General features: G+C 35.9%; 2 protein-coding genes across 3 annotated transcripts in view; both read left to right on the plus strand.

Annotated features, from left to right (window-relative positions):
* LOC135155686 (ubiquitin carboxyl-terminal hydrolase 7-like) overlaps positions 1-6,710 on the plus strand; it is a 34,045-nt gene extending 27,335 nt beyond the window's left edge. For both annotated transcript variants that reach the window (XM_064105597.1, XM_064105598.1), the window contains exon 30: positions 224-6,710. In XM_064105597.1, coding sequence (XP_063961667.1) covers positions 224-324 — 101 coding nt within the window. In that variant the 3' untranslated portion in view covers positions 325-6,710. The remainder of the gene's footprint in view (positions 1-223) is intronic.
* Positions 6,711-7,527: 817 nt separating this feature from the next.
* On the plus strand, positions 7,528-15,893 carry LOC135155687 (dehydrogenase/reductase SDR family protein 7-like). Its single transcript, XM_064105599.1, has 7 exons — positions 7,528-7,764; positions 9,232-9,422; positions 10,087-10,190; positions 10,778-11,003; positions 11,793-11,885; positions 12,561-12,713; positions 14,525-15,893. Exons 2-7 carry the CDS (start codon positions 9,260-9,262, stop codon positions 14,725-14,727), a joined length of 942 nt encoding a protein of 313 aa, XP_063961669.1. The 5' UTR covers positions 7,528-7,764; positions 9,232-9,259; the 3' UTR covers positions 14,728-15,893.
* Positions 15,894-17,737: the final 1,844 nt, after the last annotated feature.

Here is a 17,737-nt window from a genome sequence, read left to right on the forward strand (position 1 = left end):
TCTTAGTCTGGCAATGGCGGGGGCATATAGTTTAATTGCGTTAAGTCAAGAATCCCATCTATTTTTTTTTGGGGGGGGGATGGTTTAATATGAAATTATTTGTAGAATCTCAAATTCTTGAAGTGTAGAACCATTTTTCTTCAGTAAAAAGGATTGATGTTTGCTATTGAGCCTTCAAAACCTTTTCGTTCATCTCTACTCTCTCTCTCTCTCTCTGCTACAGCTAACCCCCAACCCAGGCCATGGCTTGGCCTTGACCATGTCAACAAGAACAAGAGACCACGCTACAACTATGTGGAAAAACCCATCAAGATCTTGAACTGACAAACACTTCTAGACCCAGCCATACCAACGCTGGACCTCAAGACTCTTAGAATTTACATAGATATAAATATTAATGGGCATATCATGATGGAGGTTTCGATGAACAGAAGCAGATAGAGAAAAGATGGATGGATAGATGGATTAGTGGACAGAGGAGCCAGAGAAGGAGGATTTGAAAACCAAAGAGCTTCAAGCTGCCAACGGAGGATTCTGCAAGTGCGACGCAGGAGGACCTGATGCACCTTAAGCACAGGCGCACACAAAACATGGTCCAGGCCATTGTCTGGGGCTTATCCCTGCATACCGGTTCTTTAAAAATGGTGGGAAATGAAATGTTCCTTCATTTGTTTCAATGGAACTGTTTACAGCAAACACACCCCATGTTATGGTTTCCAAATCATTGGTCGTATATACTTTAGGGTGTGGAATACAATGACCCGGGCCAGATTCGGTGTGAAAAAGTTTTATATCAAGCAATGATGTTTAAGACCCTGAAACCCAAGTGATAGCTTTCACAGAACCAACTTATCTTTCAGGAAATGTTACCTTATGCCATTCTCCTCTCATTTAAATTATTCATGACCTTCATTGGGGGAAAACTTAGACAAGGTAAAGAAAAGAATGCAATTGTTTACATGGAAGGATAAGCACTTTAATTATTCCTTCAATATGGCTTTTCGTTATAATGTAATTTATGGTTTTATGTTCACCTCAGAGATCTTTGTTTTTAACTAGAGAAAGCCAAGACCATGAACACTTTTATATTGTATATTTTTATTTCTTCTCTATATTCTTTGTTTCATATCTAAATTGTTGATGACAATATTTTAGTTTGTCATTCTTGGACAGCCATCAATAATTGAGTACCCAAACTGATGGTTAGTAGTGCATTCATGTATCTTCTATCACCAAGTTGTGTCACAATTGGCTGCCCATAGTTAAACAACATATTCAAACCGTGATGTAAGTTGCACTGTAGTTGCACTGAAGTTTTGAATAGAGGTCCTCCCTAGTTAAGCCTATAGTTGTAGTCCTCTCCTAGAAATTTGCGTGGAATGTATGTCATAAGTAAATATGTTTAGTAACTTTCACATCATTTTATGACCGACTTGGAGACCATGAAGTGTTTCATGTGCTCTCGAAGATCTTTGTAACATTTGAAGAAAGGATGACATATATGAAAATAATCTGTATAAATGATTGCATATTATATCCTTTTCACATCAGGGCCCCGTCTTCCAAAGAGTTGTGATTGATGCGATCAATTGTAACTATGGAAAGCCAGCAAAGTCAACATATGAAATGTATGTTTGATCAAAAAATTTTCTTGATATGAATGTATATCCATAAAGTCATTGATTTCTTGACAAATTTGTGTGTTTTCCTTTGTTTACAAAAGACACTTTGCAAATTTCCTGTAGAAAAAAATATGACACTGATGGATTTCCATAGAGTTACGATTGATTGGATCAATCGTATATCTCTTTGTAAGATGGGCTCCAGATGTGTATTGACCATGTAAATGACAAGCAGCATCAGGATATCGAAAAAAACCCTGCCTGGCTAGCTATTATCATTTGCATGGTCCCCACTGTGACAAGTCAATAGATTTTCTTTGTATGATAATGGCTACTATAGGAGGCTGTCGGACACGCCCACATTGTGTAATTACGCTATCCATATTAAGCTAAATCACCCATGTGGTGTGTTTGGCTTAACCCTCTTGTAATGAGCACCTACAGTCAAATCTACCCAAATTCAAATGTAGGGACACTGTCGTAACTTCAAATTCAAAGAAGTAAGTGTTATGTGAAAACAATATAGGAACATATGTTGTATACACTGTATTTTTCAGCTATGTTCTACTTCGAATCTGCAAATTTTGTATTTTAGCGGCAGCAGAATATTTCATGTCCTGCTATCCATTTATCGAGTAAATGAAAACGCAGTAAAATAATGAAATTATTTCTTTTGCAATGACTATCTTGGAGATGAAAATGCTAGATATTATGAGTGCCTGGCTGATACAGTATAAATATGGTGGACTATACTTGGATCTTTGACGAAGGAAATATTAGTGGACTACTTAAAATTAATCGCCAAGATTTGTTTACGGTGCTATCGCTCAGTAACATGAAGCTTAGCAATGGATCACACTCTTGAATTGTACAAATTTATTGCATATCATAATGATGAGCAATAAAAAAAGAAAACACCTATCTTTCTTATGATCATTCATTAATATCTGTGTCACCTAGCCAAGAACCATCCTTCAAGATTCAAAATAGGTGGCAAAGGGGGGGGGGGGGTGTGGAGGAGTTAAAAGAGTCTCCTCTTTTTCATCCAACTCATCCTGGCTTTGTTCCAATTTTATTTTTATTTTGTCAATGCCAAGTTGATAACAAAGCTACTTCGTAATGATTCAGTGCAGTTTGATTGGCACTGAGGAAATTTTAAGAAGTACTTGATAAAACCTGGCCCTAATTCCTTCTTTCAAATTTGTAGAGTGATCACTTGCTGGTACATATTTTGCTACATCTAACATTAAACTTTCTCACCATTATAACCTTCAATGTACCCTAGTAATGAAAGTCAATTAGATACTAGAGGTACTTGTATTTTAATTCTATTTATTTTATCACATTGCATTTTAGTTGGTATTATTCATTTAGAACTACACTATCCAGAAAAGGAGTAAGTATATCAAAAGAGAATCATCAAGTTTAATCAATCTACAGGGCAACTTCACCTGGGGAGTTTGATTCTATTATCGGCACTTGTAGAGTTTGTGTGGCTAGTCCATTTGCAGCCTTCCCTTTTCACCTCTTGATGCTTTAAAATATGTTTATTTTATCAATTGAACACTTAATTCCATCAGTGTTCTACCGGCACATCTTGTTTTGGTATTGAACCATTATAACTACAATTACCAGGAAATTGAGCCATTTTTAGAGAGAGAAAAAAAAAATTGTTGAGTCAAACATGAAACGGCAATACTAGGTCTCATGGTGGGATTTCTGTTTGTATATGCTTCTTTTTGTCCAAGGAGTATTCATTGCACACCTTATTAATATTTGTGTGAACACATTACCTTTTTCTTTTCTTTAGAGGCAAAAGGACGCATCTCTCTGTTTATGTTGTATATAGGTCAATGGTCTCTCAACTTGGTGATTTTTTTTCACTTAATTATGTTAATCTCAGGGTGGATTAGAATTAATCAACGTCATTTTCCCCAAGAATCATTTTTTTGAAGAAATGTTTAGTTCAATCGTTATTTCGTTGCTCGTGGAAGTGAAGGTTTTTCAAAATGCAGACATGAAAGAAATGGTCCAAATGCATTTCGGAAGGTGATTCACCAGGACCAACAGACCTTAATATCAATTAAATACAACAGAATTCTCAGTTATTATTGTAAAGTGGGATCTCTTCTAGTTCACACATGTGTTGCATACACTCCAAGGTTGACTTTTACTTCCTAGGTTAAACTGGCTAATCTGCTATGCATATAGAATGGGGAAGATTTCTCTCTACTGGAATTGGAGGGAAATTCTTTATACTGGAATTGGAGAAAAGTTCTCTTTTCTGGAAATGGGAAAAATTCTCTGTACTTGAAATGGGAAAAATTCTCTGTACTGGAAATGGAAAAATGCTCTGTTCTGGAAATGGGAAAAATTCTCTGTAGTTGAAATGGATAAATGAATTTTCTATACTGAAAATTGGAGAAAAAAATCTGTACTGGAAATGGAGAAAATTATCTTTACTAAAATGGGGAAATAACTTCTGTATACTGGAAATGGAGGAAAATAGCTCCTTTAAATGGAGAAAAATCCTCTATACTAGAAATATGGAAATATTCTCTATACTTGAAATGGAGTCAATTTCTCTCTACTGGAAATGAGGAATTAGAGGGAAATTTGAAAAATTCTGTACCAGAAATTGGGAATATATCTACTGGAAAGTTGAACAATACTGGAGTGTTGGCTCAGTTGGTAGAGCGTCCGTCTCACAACCGGGAGGTCTGGAGATCAAACCCTGGCCGCGTCAGACCAAAAGACGTTAAAAGATGGGAGTTGCTGCTACCCTGTTTGGCGTTCAACAATCCAAGTGATAGAGCCTCATCGATCTGGTGCTGCACATTGGCTGCCAGGCCCATGATCAATTGGGCAAAAAGGATTTCCGAGTATTTCTATTTTCAGAGTTCATTTCAAACAATAAAATATTGATATTTAATTTCATTTGTGCAGATAACTATGGCTTGCTTTACAAATATTCAACCGTTTTGAATAGTCTGTATGCTGCTGCCCTCCACAGGTATTTTTGTTGCCGTATATGATAGTGCTATTGGCCGTCTTGGTATATTCATAATTCACACGTATTGTGAATACCTGCAGTTACATGAATACTGCAAGGTGGATGCACTACTGTATGTTAAGTGATATTCCAATGTAGCGCACCCAATATGATGTGAATATATTTCACACACATTTAGTAAATCATTGCTTTATTTATCATTTAAAGAAATAGAAAAAAAAATAGAAAAAAAAGCACCAAGGATATATCTGAGTAAACAGAAAAAGCAGGGCATACATAAATATTCATAAGATAATAATTTTGTACACGATATATTACTATAATTACTCAAAATCCAAAATAAAGAGACAAGTGAAATAATGGTTTGTAGGATAATTGAAAATTATCTTTTTTTTGCCTTTCCATGGGGACTGTTTATGAAGCTGTTAGTAAAATCATGTACAACTGAATGACTGGTGTATTGTGCTCAATTAATTTCTCAAAATTTGTTTCAAATTCAAGAAACAATAAACTTTGCATAAAAATGGTTATCAACAATAAGTAATTTTATCTAGGAATATTATGATGCATATCAAGATTAATCAAGAATCTGATTAAGATCGATAGGGTGTTCCAGTCATGTGTGATGGCAAAACAGCTTTATAAAACAGCCCTAAAGGTCAATATCTTTCAATAAGATGATATTGATATCATTTGCAAGTATGGCAGATAAACTCAGAATTTAGTATCCTGCCACCCGTCTTACGTCAGCACTGTTTTTATAGTGAAAAATAATGTGTTTGAAAAGTAGATGTGTTGTGTAGAGATAAAGGAAAATGGCATGAGATATATAATAAAGGATGATGTCCTAGATATTGGATTTGTTTGTTTCTTCACTGGATGGTTTAGGTGTCATAATTTATTATTATGTAGGCTGTATAGAATTCCAGTTGTATGCTAAATTTCCCTACCTACACAACATTTTCCCAATTATGTGTTGAAATTGATATAGTCCTGTTTATAGGTTCTGTAATACCGGTAATCTTATCAAGTACACCGTTCTTATGTAGCACCATCAATGTCATAAGTTCCTTTTGTTGCAATGTGAGTTCAACCTTGGACAAGTCCAATAAATAATGGCTTTTAAAGCAGAAATTAGACTAGTTTTTAATTTGAGGGATAATGTAATCAGTTTGTTTTCTATATTTGTAAATTGCAGGTATTTATGGAGATCAGCTTTGTTGTGTTTTTATTACTCACGTTCTGGTTACAGTGTTAACATGAATATATAACAGTATATGTTGGATTTCTTGAAAGTTACCTCTAATGGAAACAGACTTTACACATTTGTGCTTGATGACGATAGAGGCTCAGAGAAAGGATAATGAGTAAATTTCCGCTGTAAGTTATAATAGGAGAAATTATTCCATGAATTTGTGCAGGGCTTAAAAAGAACCCTCAACCGCTACATGATGTTTGAAAGGAGAGTGCTTTATATGTACATTAGAAGACTAGAAAAGATATCTCCATGTTTCCTCTGATTCTTCGATTCTCACGGTTATCTGTACAGATGTAAAAAATAAATAAATGAATTGAATTAAATCTGTATTAGTCACTGGTACAGTGCAAGAAAGCTATGTAAACAACCCTCATTATAGATGCAGTATGTTCATATTGGTTTATGTTATTACATTTTTTTCTGTATATTGTGCTCAATTTTGAGTTCGTGCTTAAATCCATCATCAGTACGACATAATTCTCATGGGGATGATTTTGTTGTTTTTATTTCTTTTCTTTTGTGATTGTCTTTTGAATTTACATTTCTATCAGCACTAGAAATCCTATTTGATTTTGACTGCTTCATGTTTTCTCTCTCTCTTTGTTTCTACAATCACATCTATGCATCATCGATGATAGATTATGGTTTGTATAAAAGAATTCTTTTTACATATGTTTCACGTTGTATATGTTCATTTATTTCTTTTTTGCAAGAAGTAAATGCCAGTAGATAAATTAAAAGAGAAAAGAAAACATTGATTATTAATAATGTGTTTAAAAAAGTTGAGACAATAAATTGATACCTATGGCCAATTTTATATTTATTGTAAAGTGGATTTTTGTACAGTTATAAAACATTAGAAGAATGAGTTAGGATTGATAGTGAGGGAAGACAAGTGGAGATAGCAAAGGAGGAGAGGGTGGAGGAAAAGTGAGAGGGGGAGGAAAAGTGCGAGGGGGAGGAGGGAGAATGAATGGGAGGAAAGAAAATGTGAGAGGGAGGGAAGGACAAAATGAAGGAGAAGTGAGAGGGAGGGGAGAAAGTGGAGTAAGAGGGAGGTGAAGAGGGTGAAGGGGAATGTGGGAGGGCCATAGAGGAGAAAGTGGAGGAAAAGAGAGGGGGAGGAGAGGAGAAAAAGAGCTCTAGAGGGAGTAGAGAAAGATGGAGGGTAAGACAGGTCTGAGGGCGGGGGAGTGAGTGTGAGGGGATGGAATGTGGAGGAAAAGTGAAAGGGAGGAGAGGAGGAAAAGTGAGGGGAGGCCAGAGGAAATGTGAGGAGGAGAGCCGAAAATTTAGAGAAGGTGAGAGGGAGCGGGGAGGAGGAAAAAGTGGAGGAAGATTGAGGAGAGGGGACGAGAGGATGAAATGTGAGAGGGGAAGAGAAGAAGAGGAAGATGTAGACGGGTGAAAGAGTGAGTGAGGGCACGGGGGTGTAAACGAGGTTTGGAGAAAGAGCAGGGAGTGCATGAGAGATAGAAACTGTAAGACAAGAAGAAAGAGATAGAATTAAGGTAAATATATGGAGCAACGAGGATGAAGTAATATCGACTTGAGGAGATGAAGAATTTGAGGGGAAAGGAAATGGGGAAAATGAGTGGGTGCATGGGGACATAATTTACAATGGGGGAATGTCAGGGAAAATAAAACAAGAGAAAACAAAATTGAAGATTGGAAATTTGACCGAATTTGACCCTCACAATACTTGTTCTTCCCGCTGCGCCGCGCCCAATTTCTTCATCCCGCGTGACCACGCCCACATTTATCTTTCAGGCGCTGGCCGGAGTGTGCTTTTCTTCTTTTCTGAAGTTCTTATTTTGGTTTTTGCTTGGAGTTTTGACCTTTTTCTGACTTTACTCGAATTCTGATTTCAGGTAAGATTAAGGATATTTAAATAGAGCCAGACTTATGTGTTTATTTTCTGTGAAATGGGAAAGAAAAGCTTATTTTCGCCGACTGTCAATTCAATTTATTTAAACGGTCCCATTCGTGTATATTCGTGTACTGTGATGTAGATCTACTGTTAATTGTAATATTGTCAGTTGTATCGTTTGTCAATGTGTCTTTGTGAATTTCATCTGCAGTTGAGTTGGAGAGCACTTTTGACTTTAGGGGGCATTGCATTGGGACCTCAATTAGGTGGAATAAAGCTGCCAGAGTAGTCAGACTTCCAATCCAAGCACCATTTCATTTTAATAATTTGTTTTTACCTTGCCTGCTTAGGCTTACTCCTTAATCCTTAGTCTATTTTTGTTAGTAATTTGTGAAATCAGTCAAACAGTTATCAGACTGAAATCTAGACCTAAATAACTAGTTAAATTTCACTCAAAAAAGTTCATAGCATTCATAACTAAAAGTAAAAGAATAAAGATAAAATCTCTAGATCCACCCCACCGTCACCGACAAGCTTTGTCATCATTATGTGCATTTGTCAGAGTGGGTGCTGACTTTCTACAAATGCAACACCCTGTATCTATCTATGTGCTATTGTCGCCTAATATGTTTTGACATAATTGCTACTATTACAAAGTACTAGGATTGGAGTACGAGTTTGGAGAGGAGGAATGGTGGAGGGGGTCTATTAACCTCACACAATAAATTTGAGTTTAATAGGCATAAAAAATTCCAAGTTCTGTATAGAAAAATATTAGTTTATTAAACCATCTTAAATTCGGATTAGCTCCTATAGATCCAAGCCAAACTAGATCTAGGTATATACTTTGCTGTGAGATCTAACTTGTTAACTTGGTCATGGATTGCCCCTCTGGCTCTTATAAATCTATAACCAAAATTAAGAAAACTATAACTTAAAGTCTCATTTTTAGTCTAGAACTCTTTCTGGTAATATTTATTACGGAATTGAATTTGAAGTATGATATTTTTTATGATTAGTGAATGAAAAACTTCTGCAAATGATTTGGGAAGCTACCGAGTTCCAAGCCTTGACGTTTTTGTGCATATTTTTTGCTGCATAAATGCAAATGTTGGACTTTTTCAACATTCATTCAATTTTCAACATTCATTCAATTCAACATTCATTTCTTTCACATAACCTATGGCAAAACACTTGTGAGCCCCTTGACCATTCATCTGTGTTTAAAATGTAAAATTAAATGAAAAAATTTCATTATAATTTCATTTTGTATATACTAGATTTGTCTTGTTGTACCATTAGTTTTATCATTATTACATTATTGTTTTATGCTATATGTGCAGTTGTTATACCTTTGTAAATACATACATTTCAGCTTTTTAGCTGCAGTATGGGTATGATTGTTTTACTGGAAATAAATAAACTGAATAAAATGAATTATTGATTCATATTCCCCTCTCTCTTTCAGCGAGACTACATTACATATACTTCATAAAATGTCACTCACACCAGTCAATTCATTGACCGTAGCTACAGCAGCCATCTTTGGGAGCCTTGGGCTACTGTGGCTTTACAAGAAGCTTACATCACATCAGAGGAGGGTGGGGCTTAAAGACAAGGTGGTACTCATCACAGGGGCAAGTTCTGGAGTTGGAGAGGGTGAGAATGTATTGAGTTATTATAAGTAATCTGCTAATCAATTAATCAAATTGAAGCTTTTCTATGGCAAAGCAGAAGAGTTAGATTTGTTTTGGTAGCAACTGAATATTAATAATTTATACCCTTATTTTTCTCTTTATTCTTTTTGAATTATAATTGTGTATTGTAGAGGCAATATTGGTAGTACAGTGAAACTTGTATTGAAAGACTGCCCAAGGGAGACAAGCAAAGTGATCTTTATGAGCAGGTGGTCTTAAAGGACGTATTTTAAGGGAGAAATCTATTCAAGAAAGATAAGAATCTGTTGTACTTAAAGAGAGGTGGTCATTCTATATTGGGTGCGAGAATCACTGCATTAATGTTTTTGTGAATATGAGTTATGTTTATGATTTATAGTATATGTGTACTAGATAACATATTCACATAATTACATTATCTTCTTCACCTTATCCTTCTTCTGAATTCAGAGATCGACAGTATAGGCCTACTACTGTGTAGTATAAGGTCATTATTCAACTAGGTCTATAAGTTAACTAATACTTAGTTACTATATATGAATATGAGATATGGATTTGTGATTGATTTAATACTATTAGACCAGCTCCATGAACCTCCTCAAACATTTGTTTAATCTTGATGTTTTCTATATATTCTTGCTCTTCAGAATGTGCCAGAGTTTTCTACCGTCTTGGCTGCAAGGTGATTTTGTGCGCAAGAAGGGCATCTGAGCTGGAGAGGGTCAAGAAAGAATTGATGGCTTTAAAATTGGTATGAAGCTAATAAAGGCAAAGTTGAGACAAACAATAATTTGATTTGAGAAAAAAGAGAAAATCAAACGAGCATAACACTGAGAATTCCTTTAATTTTTGTACAAAAGAAAGCTTTAGCTGTTATGCTCAATTTCATGAAACAGTTATATAACAAGATGGCGCAATGAAAACGATGATGTCGCCCATTCTCAAATTTCTGTTGTATTTTATCATAAAATTTGAACTCTGATATATTCAAGTTTTTTTTGTTACAAACAATGTAAAACATGGTTCGACTACTTAATGTGACACATTATCATTTTGTATTGTGATTCAATCAAGAGCTGCATTCTTGAAAAAGCTACAAGAGTGTGTGGAGCTGTAAGAACCCAAATGTCATATCAAGTCATTATATAATACACCAATGGTGCATTACAAATGCCATGTGTATTATCATTATGATTATCTATTCTTATGGGTAACAGAAACCAAGAAATCAGATTTGAAACTATCCCAGAGTTATGATTTGCTCGCATAATCTCCAATTAGTCTAGCCACAACACTGCATTTTAATCATAATCGTTTTCTTTCATGAATGGTAATCAGGCTCAAGGAATCCCAGCCCACACACCCCACGTGATACCCCTGGACCTTGAGAAATTGGACGAACTACCAGACCGAGCCAAGGAAGCACTCGCACTCCACGGCCATGTAGACATCCTTATCAACAATGGGGGCATGAGTGTCAGAGGGAGTGTGGTTGATACCGTTCTCTCCGTCCATCAGAAGATCATGAATGTCAACCATTTTGGTTCGCTCGTCCTCACTTCTGGTAAGTATTTGCGGATTGTCTGAAGTGAGGATAGATGAGATCTTGTTTTATCAGAAGGCTTAAATATGCAGTCGGTGACTTGTGAACCAGGTTCAGAAGGAAGGCAGTGATGTCCAAGTCCACCCAAGTAGCAGGGTTATTGAAACAAATTGATTTTATAAAGCCTTAAACTGAGGATTTCATCACAGTGTGACATAAAATGTAAAAGTTTTTAATGCTTTCCTTATTACTAAAATGTTATCTACACAAAGTGGGTGATATGCAGATGCCTGAGCTGATGATATCGCACACTGCACTTGAAGGAGAGGTTCACCCTGATGTGAAGTTGGTTTCAATCAAAGTTATTGGTTATCATCATAGGTTCAGTTTGTGACATCACCTGCAAGTAACTCCCCTATTTATGTCGTGCAGTGTAAAGTCCTGAAAACTGCTCAGGAATCAAGATTTTTGTCGATGCTTACAATGTCATACAGGCACATCATTTCATACATGCTTCTAGGAGAAGAAATAATCATAAATCATTAAAAATGTGAATCTATAGAATTTTCATTATATATGACATGTAGAAGCCGCTTGTGTTGAAATGTTGAAATCACATGATAAAGACTTGAAATGTTAATAATCCTCTTATGTTTTAATAGTTTTTAGTCAAACAAAATAATTATATATTTATATTAAATCCAACTTATTATCAGGGAGAACTTCCCCTTTTACACTTGCTTAGCCAGATACCATGGCTTCAGGTGCAGAGTGGTAACTTGTTAGTGTCTTTTTTTTCTTTTTCACTAGCCATTTTACCAAGTATGATCTCAAGAAGAAAGGGTCACATTCTTGCAGTCAGCAGTGTTCAAGGAAGGATAGCTATTCCATTCAGAAGTGCTTGTGAGTATTAAAATGATATTCCATTCATCTTATAAATGCCAGAATGCATCTTATGTAAAGATGCAATGTTAGTAGAACAGCTCATCATCGTCATCACCATCATCATTGTCATTATGTCATCATCATGATCATCATCACATCACCATCATCAGCATTACCATCAATGATCATCATCATCATTGCCATAACCACCACCAACACCACTACTGCATTTATCATCACCACCAACATTAAAACCATTATCATCATCACCACCACCACCACTACAGCCATTATCATTGTCATGATAATCTCCATCATGATCATCCTTAACATAATAATCATTACCGCCATCACCACTACCACCAATGTCATCATTACTACCAATAATATTACTGTCATCATCGTCTTCATTTCAATCATCTCAATCATCATCATCAACAACATCAATACCACTTCTACCATATTATGAGCATGAATCATTAACAACACCACATCCATCATCACTACCACATTGTAATGATTATTTATTCATTAATATAACCACCACCACCACCATCACTACTCTATTATAATAATTAGTCATCACCATAACTTCTACCACCACCATCATTACCCTATTACAATAATTATTCATTACTACCACCATCATCATTCATCATGTTTATAACAACCTGTCTTCATTTTCATTTCTAGATTCTGCCTCAAAGCATGCCATGCAAGCTTTCTTTGACTCTCTAAGAGCTGAGGTTGCTGAACACAACATCAGCGTCACAGTTCTTAGTCCCAGCTATATCAATACCAACCTTTCTCTAAGTGCTCTTCATGGAGATGGATCTATTCATGCAAGTAAGTGAATTCATTCTCTTGGGTCATCAAAAGCTAGTACATGTGGCACCCAGGGGGGGGGGGGGGCAGTCAAATAAATTGCTGTACACATGTGTGACCAAGGAATTTCCAAACACCCCCTAAACAAGTTTTTCTCTGTGTGCAAAATAACCCCCTAAACAAGTTTTTCGCTGGCTTTATTTACACATTTTGGCCCATAAACAAGTTGTCGCCAAAATATGACCTCGGGGGAAAAAGCTTGGGTAAAAAAAACATACCCTAAACCCGGGGGGGGGGGGGGGGGGGGGCCACTTCCATTCACGAGTGGATACCATGCGCGACCATGGGGTCTCGAAAAGCACCCTAAACACGTAATTTCCATATTCTGAAAATGCGCCCCTTAACAAGTATTGGCGTGTGAAACCCTACCCTTAACAAGTATTGGTAACAAAACAATACTCTTGGCCAATGTTCCCTGAAATGAACCCCTAAACAAGTGCAGGAATGTTTTATTGTTACGGGTCCTTCGGTCGTCGGCTTTACCTTATTTGGTTTAGTACGACCCCACCTTCTACACCTCGCGCAAATCGGACTCTAAACACGAAGTGTTGGGGGCAATAAGGACATCCTTTATAAAACATTTTAATTTTGTATTATCATCCCCGCGAATTCGACCCTAAACACATACTTTTCCTAGCGAAATAGATACCCTTTTTTCATTATTTTGGTGTTTTTGACACCCTTATCACGTTACGTACGTAACGTGCCCTATCGTGAAAAAGACATCCTTTTTACGTGTTTTTTTGGTCGCGCATGGTATCCACTCGTCAATGTAAGTGGCCCCCCCGGGCCCTAAACACGTTTGGCTAGTCTTTAAAAAATGCTTTGGGGAAAAAACATACCCTAAATACGTTTGACCCCGCGATTGACAATTGACCAGTCTTTCAAAACCACCCTTTTTCTTGAAAATCTGTGTTTTTGATTCCCTTAACGAGTCCACGCGCGGACCGCGTCCAAAACTGAAAAAGCACCCCTTTAAACACGTTTTTTGGGGGTCACGTGTGTGTACAGCAATATATTTGACTGCCCCCCCCCCCCCCGGATGTTGCAGCAGCAAAGAATGATTTGATGAGAGAGTCTTTAAATTCAAGTTTGTTACCATGTAATTGTAGATCTTGATCTAGTTCATTTGCATTAACTTAACTCTATGAAATCATGAAATTGTAGCTGAAAAATGATCACATTGAAGATTACCAATGCAGATTAGCACATAATATGAGGGACAGTATTTTTTGCTTGGAAAAAGACCCAAACCTGTGCCTGGTATGTTATGCTTATTTTGTCCATTTCTACGCAATTGCACATTTCTACGAGAATCATTTGGAATATTATCTATCTATACATACGAACACTTTGGTGGTCATTTTTGGATTTTGTTTAAAATTATGTCTCGGCCATTAGAGTCCCACACAAAGGCACGACTTCTTATTTTACAAGTAGACAAGCTACACATTTCATTAACATCCTGATGATCCTGGTGGCCAGTAACTCCCCAATCTAAACACATACAGTATGCAAAGGATTGGGGGGAAAATTGGTTAAATAGGGACAATATTATGACACTTTCCCTGTGGCCCTCATGTGGTTGATTAGACAATGGAAATAATGCTTGGGTTTATGACTTTAACTCAGGCCCTTGTAAATGAACATGAAAACTTTATTTTTCCGATATCATCTATTCATTGAAGTTGTATTATATCACAATATTACAATATTGTCATACTGTGCAGACCCATGCTATATATTTTGGTGTTTTATTTCTCCATTTGCAGAGATGGATTCCACTACAGCCAATGGCATGTCGACGATTTATGTGGCGGACAAGATTGTTGATGCGGTCGCTAAGCAACAAAGTGATGTAGTACTGGGGCCATTCACACATGGAGCAGCAATCTACATCAGGGCTTTGTTCCCTAATCTCTATTTCTGGATCATGGCTGGGCGAGCAAAGAAAGGAGAAAAGGCAGAAGATTGATGGTGGTCTCAGACAAGGACATTTTATTTGCCAAATTAGTACCACCATTACCCCAGATCATCGTTATTGAAGAAAAATAACCAGGACATATTGATCGATGTGCAATTGTTATGGAAATTTATCCAATTAACTGGTGTGTAATGGGTGTCTGTTATGATGTTAATTTTGTTCATATTATCAAGAGCATAGACTTCCTGTTTCTAACAGACTCACTTCTTATTTTTTGAAACTTTGCAGTTGATGGGGGGGGGGGGGATAGATTGACAATTCAATAAGGGGAGGTATTTAACTGAAAAAACAGGGTTGGATGAAACGGTTGTTTTTATTCAGTGTTGAAATTAATGTATGGAAGAGAATTTGTGTCATATGATGTATTTTACACCATGATTTACTAGTACTATTTGATTAATTTATGGGATGCAAATGTAAAAACTATAAATATGCAAATTTTTAATAAAAATTATGAACTATGATGATCTATTCTGCTCTAATGATTTATTGAGTATTGACATTACCAATGAAAACTAGTAAATTGCATCTTTAATACTTTCAAAGGCTTTCCATTAATTTACAGTAGGAGACCGGAGAATGAATCCCAATTTAATTCTTATAAAAGAGAAAAATCAAAGAAACAAATAAATGAGAGTTTTAAGATTAAATTAATGAAATCTTGAGCGTTTGAATGTTGAGAATACTGATGCTTTGTAGATCCTCCCATTGGCAATGCGACCAAGATCTGTGATGTCACACTCGTACAACTTCCCCGTTACCTTTTCACATAAATTTCCTCATCTTGTCTATTACAAGATCAGGGGCTCGCAACACAGAGGTTTATAGCGATTACATTGTAATTGTACTCTTGATTTTCACAATTAATTATACATTGTAGTCAATGCAATCAATCCTAAAAACATGTTCTGTTGTGTTACAAGCCCCAGGTAAGAGAGAGCGGGTAATGGAGGTTTGACAATATTATATCATGGATAATTTTTTTTCGTATCAGTAGAAGTCGTAAAAAATGATGTTTTGAGGTATATTTTCAGTGTCCAAAGGGAAGAGTTGTGCAAGTGTGGCATTACAGGTCTTGTTCACCTTGCCACTGGGAGAATCACCATCACATTAGTGGTCTCGACAATCTAATGCTCTCGATTCTATTTCTCGTCCAATTCTTCTCAAACTTTTATTCGTCTAATTCTTTTCTGCACTTGCTCAAGCTAACTTGCTCTAAGGGTTTTGCTCTCCTTTAAGCAGTCTCTTCATACTTGATACTGGGGAAATTGATATTTAGAGTTCAGGTAGGAATACAAAGGAAAATAGGACAAAGGATGAACGGTGAAAAGAAAGAATGGAAATAAAGAAGAGTAAAATAATAACATGAATAAAGGAATATGGAAAAAAGAGGAAAGGGGAGATAAAAAGAAGAAAAAAGTTCATGGATCGAAAGTACGCAATCAAATGACATTAACAAGTCTATATTCAATTTCATTCATTTTTATTTCCAATTTATTTCTGTACAAATGTAACAGATTTATATATTTTATTCTTCTCTTTAAAACATTGTACACATATAGCCACTGCCATTAAATAGCATTCTTCAAATGCTGCTTTCAGCATTACTTTTTTTTTACAATTTTCATGAAGAAAAAAAAAATCTACAGTTCTTGTCAATATATAACTTCATTCACATTCAGTCAACACTTTCTTCTGATTCAACAATCTTTATTCTTGTTTACAATTATATGATCATTAAAAGATAACATTCCAAGCAAAATTTTCCTGTTAAAGAAACATGAGTTTGAGTACTTTAAATTTCAGTTTCTGTATCTTTCAGAGCATATTCATACTCCATGTGACCAGAATACATTGCAAATTATGCAATATCGACCGGACCTCTTATTTAATATTCCAAAGATTTCAATTTTTTTTGGGGAAACTTAGATTGATAAAGTTTGTCCAACAAATAAACAATTGTCTGTAGATTTCATTGCAATTTGTTCATTATTCAGAGATAAATGGGTTCCAAAGAACAGGAATCCATATTTCCAATGCCAGGTGAGAAACCAACTTGAACAGAGATTTTGCTATCACTAAGGATAGGATCTTGTATTTATTAAGGGATCTCCTCGTCTCACAAAATCTTGCACACGTGTGCATGAGCATGTAACGAGACATTTTCTAGTTGGAGAAATTGAATACATTGTACTATAACACTTTAAAGAATTTTTGTAAAACTGAATCTGCTGGTATGGATTAGATTATCAGTTGGTATTAAATCCCAGTAATTTTCAGTTTCATTGGATAAATCAGTGGTAGTCAGTACTTGAGCTTTATTTAACACTGGATGCTGGTCACAGCCACTTTTGTGACAACAATGATATACACATATTCCTGTTGCCATTTAAGTGCAGATATTTCATTAAATTCACATTTTAATTTAACTATTTCATACACTGCAAATAAATGATGTATTATAGTCTACAAGCAAAGAATCCAATATTCAAGAGTTTTTATTGTTACTAACAAAATCACTGTTGCTGCACTAAAATGTAGATCTGATTCCTTAAAGGAGAATGAAACCCTTGAAACCAGCTGAATCCATATCAAAGAGAAAAATCAAAAAAACATATTGTTGAAAGTTTGAGGAAGATTGAATGAATAATAAGAAAGTTATGAGCATTGAATATTGAGATCACTAATGCCATGTAGATCCTCCCATTGGCAATGCAACCAAGATCTGTGATGTCACACACGTACAACTCCCTCATTACTTTAGTACTTATTTCACTTATATTCTCACTTTTATAGAGTCTATCACAAGGTGAGGTGTTCTCTTTATGAGAGGACAAGTACAGAGGTTTCACAACATTATATCATTGATGAATCATTTGTCATATTAGAATGAGCAAAAAGAGATGTTTTGGGGTATATTTTCAGTGTCCGAAAGGGGAGAGTTGTTAATCTGTGACATCATAGATCTTGGTCGCATTGCCAATGGGAGGATCTCCATAGC

This window comes from Lytechinus pictus, chromosome 10 (genome assembly GCF_037042905.1).
Source record: "Lytechinus pictus isolate F3 Inbred chromosome 10, Lp3.0, whole genome shotgun sequence".
Classification (NCBI taxonomy): Eukaryota; Metazoa; Echinodermata; class Echinoidea; order Temnopleuroida; family Toxopneustidae; genus Lytechinus; species Lytechinus pictus.

What these genes read in the sequence shown, in the direction of transcription:
- LOC135155687 (XM_064105599.1), top strand. Translation starts at nt 9,260, where the DNA reads ATGTCACTCACACCAGTCAATTCATTGACCGTAGCTACAGCAGCCATC. An exon ending in AATTGATGGCTTTAAAATTG is followed by an intron (nt 10,191 to 10,777) that starts GTATGAAGCTAA and finishes AATGGTAATCAG; the next exon opens with GCTCAAGGAATCCCAGCCCA. An exon ending in AGATGGATCTATTCATGCAA is followed by an intron (nt 12,714 to 14,524) that starts GTAAGTGAATTC and finishes CTCCATTTGCAG; the next exon opens with AGATGGATTCCACTACAGCC.